This window comes from Macrotis lagotis, chromosome 5, assembly GCF_037893015.1.
Source record: "Macrotis lagotis isolate mMagLag1 chromosome 5, bilby.v1.9.chrom.fasta, whole genome shotgun sequence".
Classification (NCBI taxonomy): Eukaryota; Metazoa; Chordata; class Mammalia; order Peramelemorphia; family Peramelidae; genus Macrotis; species Macrotis lagotis.
The window spans coordinates 3,938,368-3,957,885 of record NC_133662.1 but is presented as its reverse complement, the minus strand read 5'-3'; the positions used below and the strand labels follow the sequence as shown (position 1 = coordinate 3,957,885).

Genomic DNA, 19,518 nt, shown 5'->3' with positions numbered 1-19,518 from the left:
AAAAATGAAATCAATTCACATCAATGCAAGGAATTATCCTCAGGGCACTATGGAAACCAGAGGGAATCCCTAAATCTGAACTATAGAGGCTAGACAGCTTCTAACAGGCAACAAAGAGGTAATTAATATTTTTAAGAATTGCTACTGTGGCATTTCTACATAAAGTTTTTGCTTTCTTTCCTTGATTCAGAAATCAACTTTTATGGGTCCTTTGTAGTAAAATGGTCATTTAGTTATAATTCCCAGAATGACTAGAGAGTTGTGATTTTATGGATAGAGGCATAACTCTTAAATAAAAGAAGTTGTAATAAATTATGAAATATAATTCACTCTTTTTCTAACATTTCCTAACATTGCTGAAAAACAATTGACACCTGAAAATGGTTTTATTTTAGTTTTAAATTACTCCAACTTATATGAAGAGGAAAAACATAATAAGTTGCTAAAATTACCTCATAAGAAATACAAATCAAGAATTCATGACATTTAGAACTCAAGAATGACAAAAAATGGGAAAAATTGTTTCAGACAATAATAGCAAAGCTGTGATAAAACAACTACTGTGTGTGGGTTTTAAGCTTTCTTGATTATGGGGAAGGAGGGTGGGAGGGAGTTATCTTTTTTAGAACAGTCAATTCCTAATATATCATACCACCATTATAATCCACTCAAGTAATGGTAACAACAAAGCTGAAAGTCAATTTCACAACTACCACTTCTGATAAGTACATATAACATTATGAACCAATAGTCACTCCATTCTATCAAAATAAAGGAAGTGTGCTTCATTTTCTAATCAAATGACCGTCACTGACCATTTAAGACAGTACCAAACTCAAAAGGGAATACTGACTTAGAAAACCACAAATTAAAATTATGTTCTACTGCCTTTTTATTTTGTTTAACATTTCCAAATTATGTTTTAATCTAGTTCCCTGCAGCTCGCTTGAGTCTGACATCTCTGATTTAAGATGTCTTTAGTGGGAATGTAGTTTAAGTACATTTTGGAGACTGACATGGCAGATAGCCACCAAACTGATCATAATTTTTGACTCAATAATTCCAATGTTAACTGTATCCAAAGTAATCATATAAAAGGGGAAAGAGGAGCTATCTATCTGCACAAACATTTTAAATAACAAAATATCAGAAACAACTTGTATTTTCACCAAGTGCAGAACAGCTGGATGAATTATGGCATGCGAATGTGATAGATTTTTATGTTACATAAAAAAATAAATGTGAAGGAAATAGGCAAAGCCCTACATAAGTGATGCAAAGAAAGACTAGTAGCACCAAACTGCATGTGCACTAACAATTTTTTTTAAAGATGGGGAAAAAAAACCCTAAAATAAAGTCAAAGGTAAAATAATTTTGGGTAGGTCTGAAATGAGAGAATGGAAACATTTTTATTGCTAGTTCAATAATTAATTTAACTGTGTTAAATTCTAGAACTTTGCAGAAGATTTTTTATTCCTATTTTATATGATTTTCCCCTGCTAATGATTAATTTGTAATTTAAAATTAATATCTACATTTTTAATACCAACTGTGTCTCAGATGAAAACCCCTACTACTTGATTACACCAAAGATGATGTCTATCCTTCAATCTAGAAGAAGACCATAACATCTGGAGATGATGCCATGACAAGCACATGAATTGGATTTGAGTGAGGTGCTCTGCAAAATCACCAGCCTTCATTTTAAGGTGTACCACACCTTAAATTTCTAATTGAGTTCCTCATTTCTTGAATCAACAGATTAAATTAGATAGAAACTAAAAAGGAAAGGTAGCAGGTTTCTTCTAAATTAAATTGGGGGGGGGCTGTGCATGTAGGTGGAGAGAGTATCGGCCTAGCTGGGTGACCTTGGGCAAGTCACTTAACCCCACTGCCTTAAATTTTTTTTTTAAAAATAAAAAAGAGTAAATCAAATGGCAAGTCAATGATTCTGCCTATGCCCTTGAGGTACTCCCACTTTCTGGGTCACTGGTTTTCATGGGGTGAACAGTTTCAGGAGGGCTACGTAGCCTTTTCGGTTGTGAATTGGTGTCTGTGGCACACATCCAATGAGTAATAAAAGCTTTTGTTTCAAAAAAATAAAAAAAAATTCCTTCCAACTGAAAAATAAATAAAATGGCAAGATTCAGAGAATAACAGTATTTACATTCTTAATGGATTATCATTTTACAAAGCAAAATAAACTAAAATAAAATCTAGCCTAGATAATTGCTGAAGGTCTAGTATAGGGATCAATTTAAAATTGTTTCAGACTCAGTGATAGACTAGCAATAAATGAAAAACCAGGTTAAAAAAATTCGATCCCAATTTCAGTTAAAATCATATAGATTTTAAAATATGGGTTGAATTTCCTAGTCAAAAGAATATCTGTTTTTCAGAGAGCTGACTTAGGAATTACCATGTCTTGGTGTCAACACATAAATGGCTCTCAAATTCTCAAATTTATCAAAATTGCAATTCCAAATACTAATGTAAATGGGTATATAGTGCCATCTACTGTTAACTTGTGGCAAATCGTCCTAATTAGCAAGGAATAAGGTCCTCTACACTGACAAAAAAAAAAAAAAGCTAGGCTTAGGTGTGAAGGGACAACAGAAGGCTGCCTTCAATATAGGCATAGGATTCCAAGTACTGCAAGAGAACACACAGTGCACAACTTAATTTAGGAACTTGAGAAAGTATCAGAAGCAAAGCAGGAATATAAATCAGAGTCAAATTTAAGGTTATCATATTAATATACTCTTTATTGACTGCAGTATTTTAAAAAATTCAAAATGGCAGGCCTGTATTTAATACTCTCCTATGTTAGTTGCTATCACACAATTCAACTTAATTTACTACACACACATTGCAACCAATAATACCCAGCTGCAGGTCAACGAACCTGAAGTTCAAAAACAAATTTGGAGAGTCTAGGGACTTAGCAAAAGGAAAAAAAATTACTTCTTTATTTTTATTAATTTCTAAATGAAACTTAGCATTTGTTCCTGCAAGGACTATGTTTTGCCTTTCTTTGTATCCTTATTGCCTAATACAGGAAGTGCTTAATAAAAGATGATGATACTTTATCATTATTATTTCTCTTTTAGTCTACTTTCATATTTATTTTCTTATTCATGATCAATAATCTTACTTATTTTTTATTTTCTTTCTATATTTCTTGGGGATAAAACTTAGGGAATAAATGAAGCCAAGAACAGAAGAAAAGCATAAAATTAAGGAAAAAATTTGTAGAATTTTTCATATAAAGGTTTTTTTATCTCAAATAGATAAAGAATTTTGTCAAATCTACAAGAATGAATAACTCCCCAATGATAAGTGGTCAATGGATATGAACAGGCAGTTTTCCAATAAAGAAACTAAAACAATTTATAGTCATAAAAAGCTCTAAATCATTACTGATTAGAAAAATGCAAATTAAAACAATCTTAAAATATAATTTTATACCTACCAGACTGGCTAATACTATTTTTTTTAGTTTTTTTTTTTTGTAAGGCAAACAGGGTTAAGTGGCTTGCCTAAGGCCACACAGCTAGGTAATTATCAAATGTTTGAGACCGGATTTGAACCCAGGTACTCCTGACTCCAGGGCCGGTGCTTTATCCACTATGCCACCTAGCTGCCCCTGGCTAATATTATTGGCTAAAAAGACTGAAGGGGAAAGCAAAAGATGTTTGAGGGGAAAAATTGGGACACTTAATTCATTGTTGTTGGAATTAACTGCTTTAACCATTTTGGACAGCAATCTGGAATTATGTCCAAAGAGTTATTAAACTGCCTATAGATCCTTTGACCCAGCAATACTACTACTAGGTCTATTTCCAAAGATAATTAAGGAAAAAGGAAAAGAACTGGTATGTTCTAAAATGTTTACTGAAGCTGATTTTACAGTGGCAAAGAACTGGAAATTGTGGGGATGTCTATCAATAGGGGGATGGATAAATGCCTTGTGATATATTACTGAGCTATAAGAAATGATGAGCTCAAATACCTTAGAAAAACATGGAAAGATTTGCACAAAATAATGAAGACTGAAATTTGTGGAAACCAAGAGAGTATTGTATACATTAATGGCAATGTTGCTTCAAGAAATACTTTTGAGTGAATAAATTATTTTAACTATTATAAATACCCAAAGCAACTATAAAGGATATGTGAAGACATACTATCTATATCTAGAGAAAGAACCAATAGTAGCATAAAATAATTTTACATATATATATGTATATGAAAGTGTATGTGCACATATGTATTTATACACATACCTATTTGTACTTAATGGTCATCATATCTAGGGTAGGGTGAGGGAAAAGAAGAAAAAATTTACATGATAATTTTAGTCTATAGTTAAAAGTATCAAAAGTTGTACATAATAGATTCACAGTTTCATGTGTAATCATCTTTTTTGCTAAAGTATATTACCAAAATGTTTATTTTATTCCATAAATTAAAAATAAAATAAATTTAAAAAACAAATTAGCAGGCAGATTTCAGAAAAATCTGTAAAGATTTACATGAAATGCTGAGTGAGATGAGAAATTTAGGAAGAAGATTGTACACAGTAAGAGCAACACTATTTGTTTGGTGATCAACCATGATTGACTTAGCTTTCTCAGTAATACAATGATCCAAGACAACTCCCATGGGACTCATGAAGGAAAATGCAATCCACATCCAAAGACAGACTTAGGGAGGTCTGAACACAGAACAAAACATTTTCACTTTTTTTTCTTTGTAGTTTCTTTTGTTCTGTTTCTTCTTTCATAAATGATTAATGTGAAAATGCATTTAACATGATTGCACATGTAAAACCTATTGTTTGCCATCCTGGGGAGGGGAGGAAATGGGAGGAAGGGAGAAGAATTGCAAAGTTAAAGTCTTCTAAAAAATGAATATTGAAAACTATCTTTACATGAGAAATATGGAAGAAAAACAGAAGAGGAAGGGACTTTGATTAAGATGAAATGATATTGGATAATCAATAAGCATTTATCAATCATCTTCATGTGCCAGGCACTGTCCTCAAGAAATTTATAGTCTACCAGGGCAAACAGGGATAAATGAATAAATAAGGTAATCACAAGGTAATATAGAGTGGGGGGAGATTATGAAAAGTTTCATGCAAGAGAAAATAGGAAAGTATATTTTCAGGCATAGGAAATGTTCTATGCAAATGTATGGAGAGAAGACAGGATGTGGTTTGTGAGGAGTAGAAGTCTGATTAGGTTGTAATCATAGAACAATATGGAGGAGAATAATGTATTTATCATTACCAATAAGAGGTCACACAGCTAGTTAATTGTTAAGTGTCTGAGGCTGCATTTGAACTCAAGTCCTCCTGACTCCAGGGCCAGTGCTCTATCTACTGTGCCACCTAGCTACCCCAATAAGAAACTAAATAGTAAAAGCTATTTTATTTTTAATTTTTTATTTTTTTGCAAGGCAATGGGGTTAAATGGCTTGCCCAAGGCCACACAGCTAGGCAATCATTAAGTGTCCAAGGCCGGGTCTGAACTCAGGTACTCCTGACTCCAGGCCGGTGCTCTAATCACTGCATCACCTAGCTGCCCCCAAAAGTTATTTTAAAAAGCTAATCAAACACTATATAGTTAAAATCAGTAAACATGTACTTAAAATCAGAGTAGATACATACTAAATTAGACTCAATACAACACTTTTTTCCTACAAGTTAGTGTCTCCAAATATATAGTAACAAACAGCACACATTTTAGTACTTTGGTATAGCTTTCTCTAGTAAGAGATTTTTGAGCTGTTACAAAGTCTCAAAGTGTGGCACTGCTGTTCTTGTGGTCTTAGATGTCTTAGTACTGTGCATGGAGTACTCCTGTTGCTTAGTAATAACCAAAATCCCTTTGGTCCAAAGTTCTTTGCTTAGCAATCGCTGCAGTAGATTTCCCCTTCCTTCTCTGTCAGAGTTGTTGACTCAAGACTTTTTCCATACTGGGCACACTGGAAACAATTTTTGTGCCAAGGCTTTCCTGCTATTACTTTTTCTGCAGTATACACCCAATCACATCTGGAACACTTCTCAACTCATCCAAGTTTCTGGGCAAATTTGGAAGTATTTGGATTTGTTGTGGGCCTGTGAGGTTGCACATTCTCAGGCTTGATGCCCAGACTCTCTCTTCTGTCCAAGTTAAAGCGTGCCTGCTCTTAGCCATAGTCATTGGGTCCATAGCAAGATTTGCAGTAGACCTCATCATCATGAATTGCCTCAATTGTGCTACCTAAGCTTTTCCTGAAAACCATGCACAGAAAACAGCATCTGAAGAAGGTTCTTCTATCACACTGCACCTCTCTGGCATGGTACATCATCCTTCCACAGGCCCTATATTTGTTACCACTTCCCCAGTTGGGCATTTTGATCCAGGCACAAGCAAGAGCCAAGTCCACAAGCTGTTGGAGCAGAACCCAGCTTCATCTCTTAGGGCTGTAGCAAAACCAAGAAGCAGAGTTCAGGAGAATAATGTATTAATGCATAAGGATTCTGGAAAGTGGAAGAAGCTTGTGAAGGATTTTAATTGGAGTTGGGAAGGAAAGAAAGGTAGAAGCATAGGAACCTATATCTAGAGATAATAGTGAATTGATATTATCATTATAATTTAGGACTCAAGAGTTATGTAGAAGATAGAGGGAAAAAACTGACCAAAAATCCCTTCAATGATATCCTCAACGAGGAATCATTCAGATTTGAAATTTTGAGGTGTAGAAAACAGATTGCTCCTGGAGGAAGCCCATTTCCTTTTTGAATAGTTCTAATTCTTAGCAAATAATGTTTATGGACTTGGGTTTGTATTGAACCTAATCTGCCTTAATAAAAACTTTAGTAAAGAGGACAAGTAAAACATGTCTAATTCCTATTTCAATCTTATAATTCCCTAATTACGAGAAGACAACTATAATATTCCACTTAAGTCTTCCCTTTTCTAGGTAAAAAATTTCTACTTCCTTCAATAAATTTTTGTACATTGGTCTTCAATTCCCTTCACAATCATGCTGTTGTTATAAATGTGCTTCATGAAAAGAGACACCAAGAACCTAAAACAATACTCTGTGTGACTTAAAATGGGCATGGTGTAGCAGGACTATCATCTTCTGACTATGGCTTTCAATGCAGGCTAAAGTGTTAACTGATAGTGAAATTACAACCCACTAAAATCCCTAGCTCTTTTCCAATGAATCTGGCAATTGTTTAAAATTCCACCCGACTTTATCACTATATAAATTCATCTTATTAGAGTTTGGACTATAATTCTAGCCCCCCCCCCCCGAAAAAAATTCTCTGGATCTTGATTTTGATGCTCAACACAATGATTAATCTCCCTACATTCATTTAATCTATAATTTGTTAATCCTGTTTCCTTTCAAGTTACTATTAAAAATATTACATAGTCTAGAACCAAGAACACATCTCTGGGGCACTCAACTAGAGAATTATCTCCATCCAAAGTTGATATAAACCTATTAATGGCAATTCAAATAATTCTGAATGCTCCTAAATACTATAAGCTAACCCACATTTTTCCATACTGTTTACAAGGATAGCATAAGAGATTATCAAAATGTATCAGATAAACCACTGATTTCCATGATCAGTCTAGTAATTTTGTCCAAAAAAAAGGCAAGGAAAAAGGAATGAAGTTAAGTCTAGCATTTTAGCATTCATTTCTTTTTTAAAACTTCTACTTAAAGGGGTGGCTAGGTGGCTCAGTGGATAGAGCACCGGCCCGGGAGTCAGGAGTACCTGAATTCAAATCCAGTCTCAGACACTTAATAATTACCTAGCTGTGTGGCCTTGGGCAAGCCACTTAACCCCATTTGCCTTGCCAAAAAAACCTAAAAAAAAACACAAAACAATAATAACTCACTAAATACCTATGAATTTAATACTTGCAAAGCACTTTCTTCCCAACAAGCCTAGTTTGGAAAAGCCATTATGGAGATATCAAATTAAGAACTGCCATGATACAGAAGGATCTGCTTAGATAACTCAAATTTGTAATGGACTCAATTAATTAGCACCATTTCCTAACTTCTTCCCACCCTGTTCAGCAGCAGGTTTAATAACAGAGGAGTCAAAATTTAACAAGGCATAAGTAGCAATAGGACAAAGGAGAAGAACAAGATTCAACAGTAGAGGATAGTATAGAATCAAGTTAAGCAGAAAATAAAAAAATCTGGCCTAGTAAAGAACTGAGTGGTGGATAAACTGCATACCGAAGTGATAAAAAAAATTCAGGAGGAATAAAGCAAAACAGAAATGAAACTATTAATATACAGGTCATTTTAGAGATCTCGAACATGAAAGTAGAACATTTATGGTGATAACCAGATCAAGGGTATGGCTATCCCATGCGTAACTGAGAAGAAATGGATAAGTAAATCTTGAGAGCTGGGTAGATTGAGGAATTTGGATATTTGAGTGAATATCAATAGGTCTGTTTAAGTCTCCTAATTAGGAGGTCAAGAGTTGAAACAAAAAAGGAGGTGAGTCAGACTAAATTCACTGAAAAAGCAGTAAGAAAACAGCTTCGAGAAATATAACTGGTTGATATATCTGCATAGTCAACCTCAAAAGAGAAAGATTATTCAGTGATAGTGGTAGAGAGTGTAGTAGAAGTGATAAGGAAAAAAGGAGTATTCCAGCTCTACTTCTGGGATTATTAAGTTGAGGAATATAAGAGAAAGTGTAACCAGTACTTCGAAAGGAAGACTAGGGATGCACTGTTATCTAGGGAGAGTCAGGTCTCTATGGGATGCAAAAGGTGAAAGTAACATGACATCTCATGATGTCATGAAGTCTAGAAAGGAAGGGAATTTAGTTTATTACACTGTGAGAATACCAGAGGATACTGTAGTAAAAGTAAGAAGATATCTGAAAGGAATTGAGATGAGCAGAGATGAGAGTAAAAAGCAAGGTTTGGGCAGGGATGTGGGTGGAAGATATTTTTCTAGAGTCTGAAATTCAGTATCACAAGAATCACTGAAGAATTAAATGGAGTTAACAGTAGACAGGAGTAGCTTCAGTAACAAAGGCACTTTGTTCACTTCAGAGCCTCAATTTGGGGTCTGGTCTCGACTGTATCTCTTCACTGTACCCCTAACAAAGAAAGCAGCTCAAATCTTCTGCTTTTGTTTTCTTAAAATATAATTAGAAGAGTACAAAAAAAAGTACAAAAATGGCTAACGGGGATTTCATGACCTTTAATCTCTCTTCATGACCTATTATTTTTTTAGGGGTTTTTTTTTGCAAGGCAAATTGGGTTAAGTGGCTTGCCCAAGGCCACACAGCTAGGTAATTATTAAGTGTCTGAGACCGGACTTGAACCCAGGTATTCCTGGCTCCAGGGCCGGTGCTTTATCCACTGCGCCACCAAGCTGCCCCCATGACCTATTATTGTTGAAATCAAGCTGACTCTCAGTCATTGCTCTCTTTTCTGAAAGTTTACTGCCATCCCTAAGAGTACAGTCAAATTCAACGGCCTATAAGTTTGCAGGTTCCATTTTTTCCTTGTTTTTTTACTATTGGGAAAAAATTTTCTTTCAGTGCTTTTTCATTTCTCATTATCTATGACTGCAATCATTATTTGCCATTCATAACTAGCTCCTTAAATTAGAAATCATCTGGGATTCTGGTAATTTTTTAAAACTCATCAAAGATAGCCCTAGTTATTGCTATCTCTTCGTTTATCTTAGGTTTCAAATCCACATTAGCCATTTTTATAATATCCAATTCAAGTTGAGTATTTGATGGGAATAGGGATAGAGTAACAGGAAATAAGGTTGAATATATAAAGTGGGATTCGTGGTTGTCTGCTTCTAGTTTCTTTTTAGTTGGTATGATAAAATTCTTTATTTTTCATTCTACTGCCAGATTAATCAGCTTTCAAATCACAGTTCTGATAATGTCACTTGCTCACTTGAAAAAAACTTGCAGTGTTTTTCCCACTGCCTGCTAAAAAAAAGTTCAAGCTTCTCAACCTGGCATTAATCAGAGAATTCTCCAATCTTCCTCCCATCCCACATCCCTCTTCTGCCTTATTTCCTGGTTCTGTCCAACTGGATGTGACTCTGTCCTGTGAGCCCCAAAAGTACTTTGTTGCCTTTTTGACACATATTTCCTATCTTGTTTAACAGTTATTTGTATGTTAGGTCTACATTCCACTAGATTATAAGTTTTCCATTATCTTTGAAATGCAAGCTATAAATGATCTATAAAAATGTTCCAAACCCCTAAAGGTAAGAGAAATATAAATTAAACTTCTACTCAGGTTTCACTATTCTCTATTAAAACTAAACAAAAATGTCCAAAAACAAAAATTCCTACCATTAATAGGAAATTTTGGAAGGACTAAAGAAACACTGGCACTGTTGGTGTAGCTCTAAATTGGTTCTCTACCACTCTGGATAATAACTTGGAATTAGCTTAGTAAAGTGACTTTAAGTGTCCATAGTCTGTAATAGTGTTTGCCACCTATTAGGCATATACCCTAAGGAATTCAAAGAAAGAAACTTACATCTAATATATACCAAAACATTCATAATAACACTTTTTGTGGTAGCAAATAATTAGAAACAAAGTAGGTGTCCACCAATTAGAGAACTGTTGAACAAACTTAGGCATGTGAATATAATGAAGTATTACTGCATAATAAAATATGAATGAGGAAGAGAAACAGGAAGACTAATGAATGAATGCTGAGATAAATAAGCAGAGTGAAGAGAGTATACATGATTAAAACTAAAATGAAAATGACAATGAAAAAACTGAATGTTATACAATTTTAATAACAAAATTTGGTCATAGAGAAGAGTGGAGGAAAGATTTTCCTTTACACTTCACTGCAGAGGTGGGAGATAATGGGTATATACTGTAGAAAAAGATCAATATGTTGAGGTGAAATGATTTTTTTTCCTATTTTTAAATTTTTGGTTAAAAAGACATATTTTACTGAGGGATGGAGGGGGAAGAGAGACATATAGAATTTTTTTTTAAAAAGGCATCAACACGTCAGCTAGGTGGCACAGTGGAAAAAGCACTGGCTCTGCAGTCAGGAAGACCTGAGTGCAAATCTGTCCAGAGACACTTAACAATTACCTACCTGTGTGACCCTGAGCAAATCACTTAACCCCATTGTCTTGCAAAAACCAAAAATTTTAAAAAGGGCATTAATTTTTAAAAATCACTAAAAGAAAATTAAATTGTTAGAGATAAGAGACTACTAGGACAGAATGTTGCCATACAATAGTCAAGATGCTCTTACTGTCTGTCCTGTGTGTTTATGCTAATAGCATTTCTTTGTCATAAAAGAGAGTTAAATTGGAATGGGAGACAGAACATTAAATGACTGTGATGTAACAACAAAATAAACCAATAAAATTGATTTTATCCTTTATACTCAAATATATAGTAAGTGTATATATAAGGTATAAAAGTAAAAAAATAAAATGAACCAGTTTAAGCTTACCAAGGTAGCTTATGTTCACTTTATAAAACAAAACTAAGGCTTAAAAGACAGATGAATAATGAAATAATTTTAATGAAATCTAATATTAAAAAAACTGTTGCTTACTATTTTTTTCTGTGGTTTAAACCATCATTTATCAGCACACCTTATTTACAGTAAATACATAGTAGCATTATGAGTATTAAATGAAAGTTAAAATACGAAGATATAATAAGGAACTGGGGGTAAGAGATGTGTCCAAAGTCACACAGCTAAAAAACATCAAATGTCTGAGATCAAATTTGAATTCAGGTCCTCCTAACTTCAATGCCAGTGCTCTTTCCACTGTGCCACCTATCTGCCCCAGAATTAGAAATAGTATAATGAAGATGTACTTTCCTTTAACTCTTAATTTTCTAGAGGAATAGGAAAATTATTAAAAAAAATTAGTTCAGACTAAAGAGAGAGAATATATCATTTTTAAACCGAGAGTGAACTTCCCTGTATCTATCTAAAAGTTGTTTTGAGGATCAAAAGAGACAATGTACATCTACAACATAGCAAAACCTTTCAGTGGTATGTAATTTTGATGTTTCAATAGGCCTGTAATCTTATCAAAGTGGGAATTCCCTAAAACAATGCAGTCTACAACATCTATATTTTCTCATTCTATGAAGTTCTTATATTTTTCCTACTATAAATCTTCCTCAGAGGGCCCATTCAAAATGCTAAAGAACTTCATCTAGCCCTCATGCCATTATGTAGATATCAAGAGTTATGTGAATGATCCATGAATGGCTACAAAGAATAGATCGGATAGACAGATCTAGAATATCAAATCTCAAATGGAATCAGAAAAAGCTGGACATGACTGGAAACAACAGAACGACAAAAACTCCATATTGCTGGCTCAATAACCACCAAATCTGACTTGACAACATCAAACTACTAGTGTTAAAAAATGATGGACCCTGGAACTTCAGGGAAAAACTTGAGGTCATTACTATTATGATGGAGTCATTGATTCTTTACTCTCACATTTAATCCACATATAGCATATAAGTGGTCAGAATTTATCTCCAGAACATTACTTACATCTGTCTACATTCATTCATTCTACAACTACCCTAAGTTTAGGACCCCAAAGCTAGATAGATGGCAACGATGGTTTGAGCCTGTGCCTGGAGTCAGGAAAACCTGAATTCAAATCCAGTCTCAGACATTTACTAGTTGTGTGACCCTAGGAAAATCATTTAACTCTGTTTGTTTTAGTAAAAATGAGTTGGAGAAGGAAAAGGCAAACCACTCCAGGATCTTTGCCAAGAAAACCTCAAAATTGAGAAAACAAAGAGACATAACCAAAACAACCAAACAACAACAACACACACACACACACACAAAACTTGACAGAGATTAAGTATCATTTATAATCTCAATCTTACTCAGTCTAATTACAGAATCATAAGATTTAGAGATAGAAAGGACTTAGTGTCATCTAATCAACTTAGTCATTTTATATTTAACAACATGTCATACTTTTTTTTTTAGGTTTTTTTGAAAGGTAAATCGGGGGTTAAGTGGCTTGCCCAAGGTCACACAACTAGGTAATAAGTGTCTGAGACTGGATTTGAACTCAGGCCCTCCCGACTTCAGGGCCGGTGCTCTATCCACTGCACCACCTATCCACCCATGTCATACTTGTTTTTTTCCCTGAAAACAATCAATCAACAAGCATATATTATTAAGTTACTGTGTAGTAATCACACAACTAGGGACTTCATATTTAGTGAAGGGAACACACACAAAAAATGAAATTTGCTTGTCCTGAAGAAGTGTACATTATTGGGTGAAAGAACAGATTAAAAATAACTGGAAAATACATGCAAAGTAGGAATAAGGATAGGGCTTGAACTTGTGATTTAATTGGTATAGGGAGAACCTGGTGAAGAGCTTCCTCTGCTAATGCAAGAAAGGGGTCAAGGCTGAGTCTGAGGTCTCAAACCACTCACGGAGAAGCCAGAACAAAACATAATTGAGAAATATTCAGCAAAATAATGTGGGTAATGTTAATTTGTGGTTTTCTAAGTCAGTATGTGCTCCACAGAGATCTTTTCTGTTTGAATTTCACCCTGCTGGACTGGCAAAACTGACAGTGTTAGATGACTTGTCCAAGACAACACAACCAATGGATCTCAGAGGCAGGAACAGGCCAGGATTTCCTGGTTCTGTCAACCACTCTCCCTCTTCACTTTGCCATACCACCTCATATATAAAGTGAAAATAAGATAATTTCCAAGCTAGCATGTGAAATGTGACATATTTGGGGGATCAGGAAAAGTTTCATGTAAGAAATGGTGCTTAATAGCTAATATAATTACCCCTTGACATTTGTGAGTTTCAGATTTGTGGTTCTGGTTATTTGCAGGTTGGTCATCAATAATTAAATGGGAATTTTTGAGGATTTGCCATTGATTTGCCCAAAGATCCCCTGCAGTAGGATATTCAAGGCTCCTGTAAACAAGAAGTCCAACATGATACCAAACAAAGAGGCCAGAAAGCTCCAGACTGCTTATATAAATAGCTAATAAAGAAAGTAGGATGCTCACATCAGGGAAGTCTGGAATGGCAGCCAGACAATATATTTGAATACCCCTCACAACCCCTGTAGTAATTATCAAAATCAGAGGAAGAGGGAGTTATAGTGTGTGTGTGTGTGTGTGTGTGTGTGTGTGTGTGTGTGTGTGTGTGTGTCACTGTGGATTGGCTGATACTTTGGAGTTTATTCTTGCTCAGCACTAGGCTTGAGTCCCAGACACCTGGGTGTCATATCAGTGCTGGAGTCCCGGACACACAAGGCTATGGACTAAACATATACTGGTCATGTCCCAGTCGTGTCTTGATTTTTTCTGGTTTACATTATTCAAATTCAAGGCTTTCATTGCTAGGGACCTTAACATATCATCATCATCAATCATCATCAATCATCATCATCATCATCATCATCATCGTTTTCCCTGACAGAAACTTTTGCTGGGAAACCCACATTATTCATGGCTTTTACAGCTTCAGGAAATCTACATTATTGCTTTCACCAATACGGACCACACATTGATGTACTGTGGAAAATCGCAGAAAACAAAAAAAAAATTACTAAGTCATGATTGCCGAAATTATATATATTATAAAATGATTTTATCATTAAATGTAATATATGCATAAATTTATTATAAACAGTTAAAATTTGTTAAAAGTTTAAAAGCACTAAATATAAGCTAAGCAACTCTTTGGGAATTCTTCCTCTGTTTCTCTACTATCCAGACTCAATCAAGTGATTTTTCTCCTGAAGAGAGCTTTGTATATCTTGCACTTTGTGAAAGAGAAGGCAATCCATGAAGCAGTTGCTGCAGCTACACGGATACTTATAGTATGAGAGACTAATCTTTTGTAGAAACTACAACTTTTTTTGTTGCAGATGTTTTGTATGTTAAATCTGATCAGAAATATTAAAAATAAAGGTTTGGATTGGAGTCTAGAGCAATTTAAAGTTTTTCTACATTCACAGGGTAGCAAGCCTAAACCCTTGTGAATGCTGAGTGACAACTATAAAAACAGCAGCTAATATTTAGCTGTCTGCCAGATACTGTGCTAAAACATTTACAATGTTTTATCTCACATTTAATCCTTACAACAACACTGTGCAAGATAAATGCTGTTTTTAACCCCATTTTACAGTTGAGGAAACTAAGGCAAACAGGTGACTTGCTTAAGGTCACATAACAAGTAAGTATCTGAGGCCACATTTGAATGCATGTCTTCCTGACTGCAAGCACAGGGCTCTAACCATCGTGTCACCTGGGATTTTTTAAAAAATATAACATCGAATTCAACTAAACTAAAGTGAAAAAAGAACCCTTCTGGAGGTGTTCAAATGGTGGAAAAATAATCACTTTATGATTGCTACTATATAGAAGTAAGATAGTATTTAACAAACGAAAATCAGATCTCTAAGACTTAGTCCAAGAAAACATAGTGGTTGAATGGAAAGATAAGAGAAATTGGGATCAAATCTGTACCTTTTAACATCTTAGGCAAACACTTTACTTCACATGTCTCTGCTCATCTGCAAAATGAGGGTGGCAGACTTAATTTCTAAGGTCCTTTCCACTTCTAAACATTGTGATCCTATTCCTGTACCCCCCAAAACAGTTCTATTTAAAACAACGTGGGAGCAACAAGATATTTCATCTCTTTGAAGATGTTCAAGAATGGACCTAGTTGGGGCAGCTAGGTGGCGCAGTGGATAAAAGCACCCGCCCTGGAGTCAAGTGTACCTGGGTTCAAATCCGGTCTCAGACACTTAAATACCTAGCCGTGTGGCCTTGGGCAAGCCACTTAACCCCGTTTGCCTTGCAAAAAAAAAAAAAACCTAAAAAAAAAATGGACCTAGTCTATACTACCTCCAATATTAGTTTTTTTTAAAAAAACTACCTTATTATTACATAGAATTATTATAATTATTCCCAGTTTTACACTAAAAGCAAGTAACATTCTGAAGAATATTCTCTTCAGAGACTAGAGAAAACAAAAAATAGTGATCTTTGGAACAAAATAATAACAAATTATATAAAGAGTTTCCTCTAAAAGCACTAAAAAGCAAGAAAAGAGCAAAGAGAAACAAATGTTTTTAACTATGCCATTTGGTAGATGTTTACCCAAAAGTACACGTATCTTATATGTATGTATGTATGTTTGGTATGACTGGTCTCTATTAACCTCCATGAGGACAGAAACTATGACTTTTGTATTCTGTGTATCACCTAACACATTATGCAATAAGTATAATACTAATAAGCAATATATAGCATAGCACATTAGCACACTTTTGTTTACTAAGTTAATTTTAAATCAAATTATCAAGGTAAAATGGAAGAACTATGCTACATAGATTTGTAATTTTAAATTTATTTTAACTCTATACTTAGGGTCTGTTAATAATAGGTTCTAAGCAATGAAAACAACCCTCATCTAGGGTTTAAAAATGACAAACTCACCTCCATAGTAGAGTCCTGTAGCAGTGCACATACGCCATTGTCCCTGATACATTCCTGCTATGCTGGGGCTGCACATCTGCACGCTGACATCTGCAATCTCCTGGGGTTCTAAAGATCTCACCATCACCATGTTCACATGTCCAAATTGGTCTCCCCCAACATACTTAAGACAAACCCCTGGTGGCCAGGCCTCTGCTCCTGAGTTTAAAAAAAAAAGTTATAACATTGACTCCATGGTTGGTATAGCTTACAACCTGAAATAATTGCTCAAACTTTCTAGAGTCTCCTTTACACACACAAGACATTCATTTCCTTGACCTGTACAATTTCAAAACCAGTCAAAAAGAATAAGCATGATAAGCAATTAAGCTCAGTTCAATAAGAGTTCACAACCTCAAAAAGACACACAAGCAGAAATAAAACAAATGCTCAAAATTTAAAAAAGTCAATAGCCTGCCTAAGTCAGGATATATGATTATCATTAATTATACCAAGAGTTATTATTTGGTCTTCAACTTTTCAAGCTGCTCCTAAAATGAAATTATCATTTTGCTCAGTCTTGATTCTTCAATTTACTAACCATTCCAATATCCTAAGGGCTAGGATGATCATATTTACCATTTAAATAATTTTTTAAACTCCTTTTATTTCTTTCCTGTGTCCTCTAAGGAGAAAGGTCCAAGCTAGAAATGTGGCAGGAAGGGGAAGCTAAGTGAAACAATGGCTAGAGCACTGGCCCTGGAGTCAGGAAGACCTGAGTTCAAATTCAGCCCCAGACAATAATTACCTAACTGTATGACCTTGGGCAAGTCACTTAACCTCATTGCCTTGAAAAAAATTGTGGCAATTTAATCATGACACATTAGTAGAAAGAAAAAAAAATATTCATGCTTTTATTCTGACAACCAATGTAGAAACCCATACAGCCAAGCTGTACTGCAACTTTGGCTAACAACCCTCAAGAATGTAGAATGTAGTTAAAATAATAACAGCAATAACAAAACTTTGGCAAAGATCCTCTGAAGATCCAGAAACACTGTGTATAGAAAATACTTTTATCTATATAAGTATCAATTTACTAAAAAATTCAGAGCCACAATGTGACTGACAGGAAACCTTCCTGTGCATAATAATATATATGTGTGTGTGTGTGTGTGTGTGTGTGTGTGTGTGTGTGTGTGTATGTATTTTGAGTCTGAGGTTTCTTGTCCCTAAGGAAGCAATTTCAGTGATGGAAATTATCTGGCACATAAAAAGCTTAGGACCTAGACATCCTCTTCAATAAAAAATAGTAAGCTATAAAGAGAAAAGATGGTATAATGGTAGTAGCCAGCAACGGTCAGATAATTTGGAGGTAAAGAGAAAAGAAAGCTGGGGGAACCTCCAGAGAGCTGGTGATAAAGTTAAATCCTAGAGCTACAAGGAAAGGAGAATTAAGAGATAATGCTACTTTAATTGGAGGATCTGAGATAAATCTACTTTCTTATTCAGTGATCAAAGTAGCCTAGGAGAAGGGGACTTCTGCTTACATTAGGAGTTTCTGATATGAGAAAACTAATTTTAAAAAATCAAGAGAAACTCTTCCTCTGGAAATAGATAAATTCATAAAGGTAAAGGGAAATCTAGAACAAGGCAATTCCTAAAATATCTAATCTGGAAATAATGATTCTTTACATCTACCCTCCCTATTTGTTACTCTGTCATCTACATTTTGAAATTCTTAAAATTGTAGTGATTTTTTTTCATGACTGGCTTAGTTTAAGGTACCTAATACTGAAAAAATGTATTGAGTTGAGGACAAAGAATGAAGTTCCACAGTCTTAACTCAGAGTTCCTCTCCCTTCTATTCTAAATAGTAAGTAGTATTGGAGAATGGATCTAAAGTAGAAAGTCTCTTGTAGAGATTTTTTTTGCATTTTGATGAAATCTCCTTAAAAAAGGTGTTAGCCAAAGTTCTCTGCTAAATAGAAGGCAAAATAATCAAATACACTACAATACAATACAGAAAATACACTAACACACACATAAGTATCATTTTTATTTCTACTATATTATAAAGGACATTTGTGACTTCAAGAAAAAAAGAAAAGCAATTGATTCAATTGATAAAAAACAATTTCATGAAAAACCAACTATTTGTCAGACCCTGAATGAACATACAATTGGGAAGTATAAGAATATGGAGAATCACAAAATGGGCATTTGTTTTGGGTCATTTTTAAGTCGATCCAAATGGTTCACAAGAAAGCTCAAATAAACTTATCCTAGCTAGTAAGGGGTGATATCTGCTTTAAGGTACAAGCATATATATACTATTACACCAAAGAATGTGATATAAGATTATAAACAGTATCACTTCAAAAATAGTAAAAAAGTAGCTGAGAAAAAAAATCCTTCAGAGATATTTGTATAAAATCCCATTGGGGGGGCGGCTAGGTGGCGCAGTGGATAGAGTAACTGGCCTTGGAGTCAGGAGTACTTGAGTTCAAATCCAGCCTAAGACAATTAATTACCTAGCTGTGTGGCCTTGGGCAAGCCACTTAACCCCATTGCCTTGCAAAAACTAAAAAACTAAAACTAAAAAAAATAAAATAAAATCCCATTAGGCTGGCCTAACCTAAGAACATATGAAGATAGGAAATTAAATGAAGAACATAATTAAAATGAGAAATTAAACCCAATCTACTAACATTTTTACAGCAATATATTCTCATTGATAACAATGGCAGGAGAGAGTTCAAATGCAGCATAGTTCCATTTCAGTACCTAGTGTTATGTGAACCAATTATAACACAATGTAAAATAAAACTGAGAATAGCAGCTAGACCTTTAACAAGTACTTATGGGGAAAAATCCTATGCTGGAAGACAATTTTTGAAGTCAAGTGCTTCCATCAATTCTGAATATAAATGGAAGAGATTCCAAAAGAAAAAGAAATATCACAAATACAGTACAGTACAGTACAGATATCTAAAGCC

General features: G+C 34.6%; 1 protein-coding gene and 1 pseudogene across 5 annotated transcripts in view; both read right to left on the bottom strand.

Annotated features, from left to right (window-relative positions):
• Positions 1–19,518, bottom strand: part of ILRUN (inflammation and lipid regulator with UBA-like and NBR1-like domains) — a 112,145-nt gene that overhangs the window by 20,593 nt on the left and 72,034 nt on the right. For all 5 annotated transcript variants that reach the window (XM_074236515.1, XM_074236516.1, XM_074236512.1 and 2 more), the window contains one exon: positions 16,541–16,738. In XM_074236515.1, coding sequence (XP_074092616.1) covers positions 16,541–16,738 — 198 coding nt within the window. The remainder of the gene's footprint in view (positions 1–16,540; positions 16,739–19,518) is intronic.
• Positions 4–16,533, bottom strand: LOC141523368 (cysteine and glycine-rich protein 2 pseudogene; annotated as a pseudogene).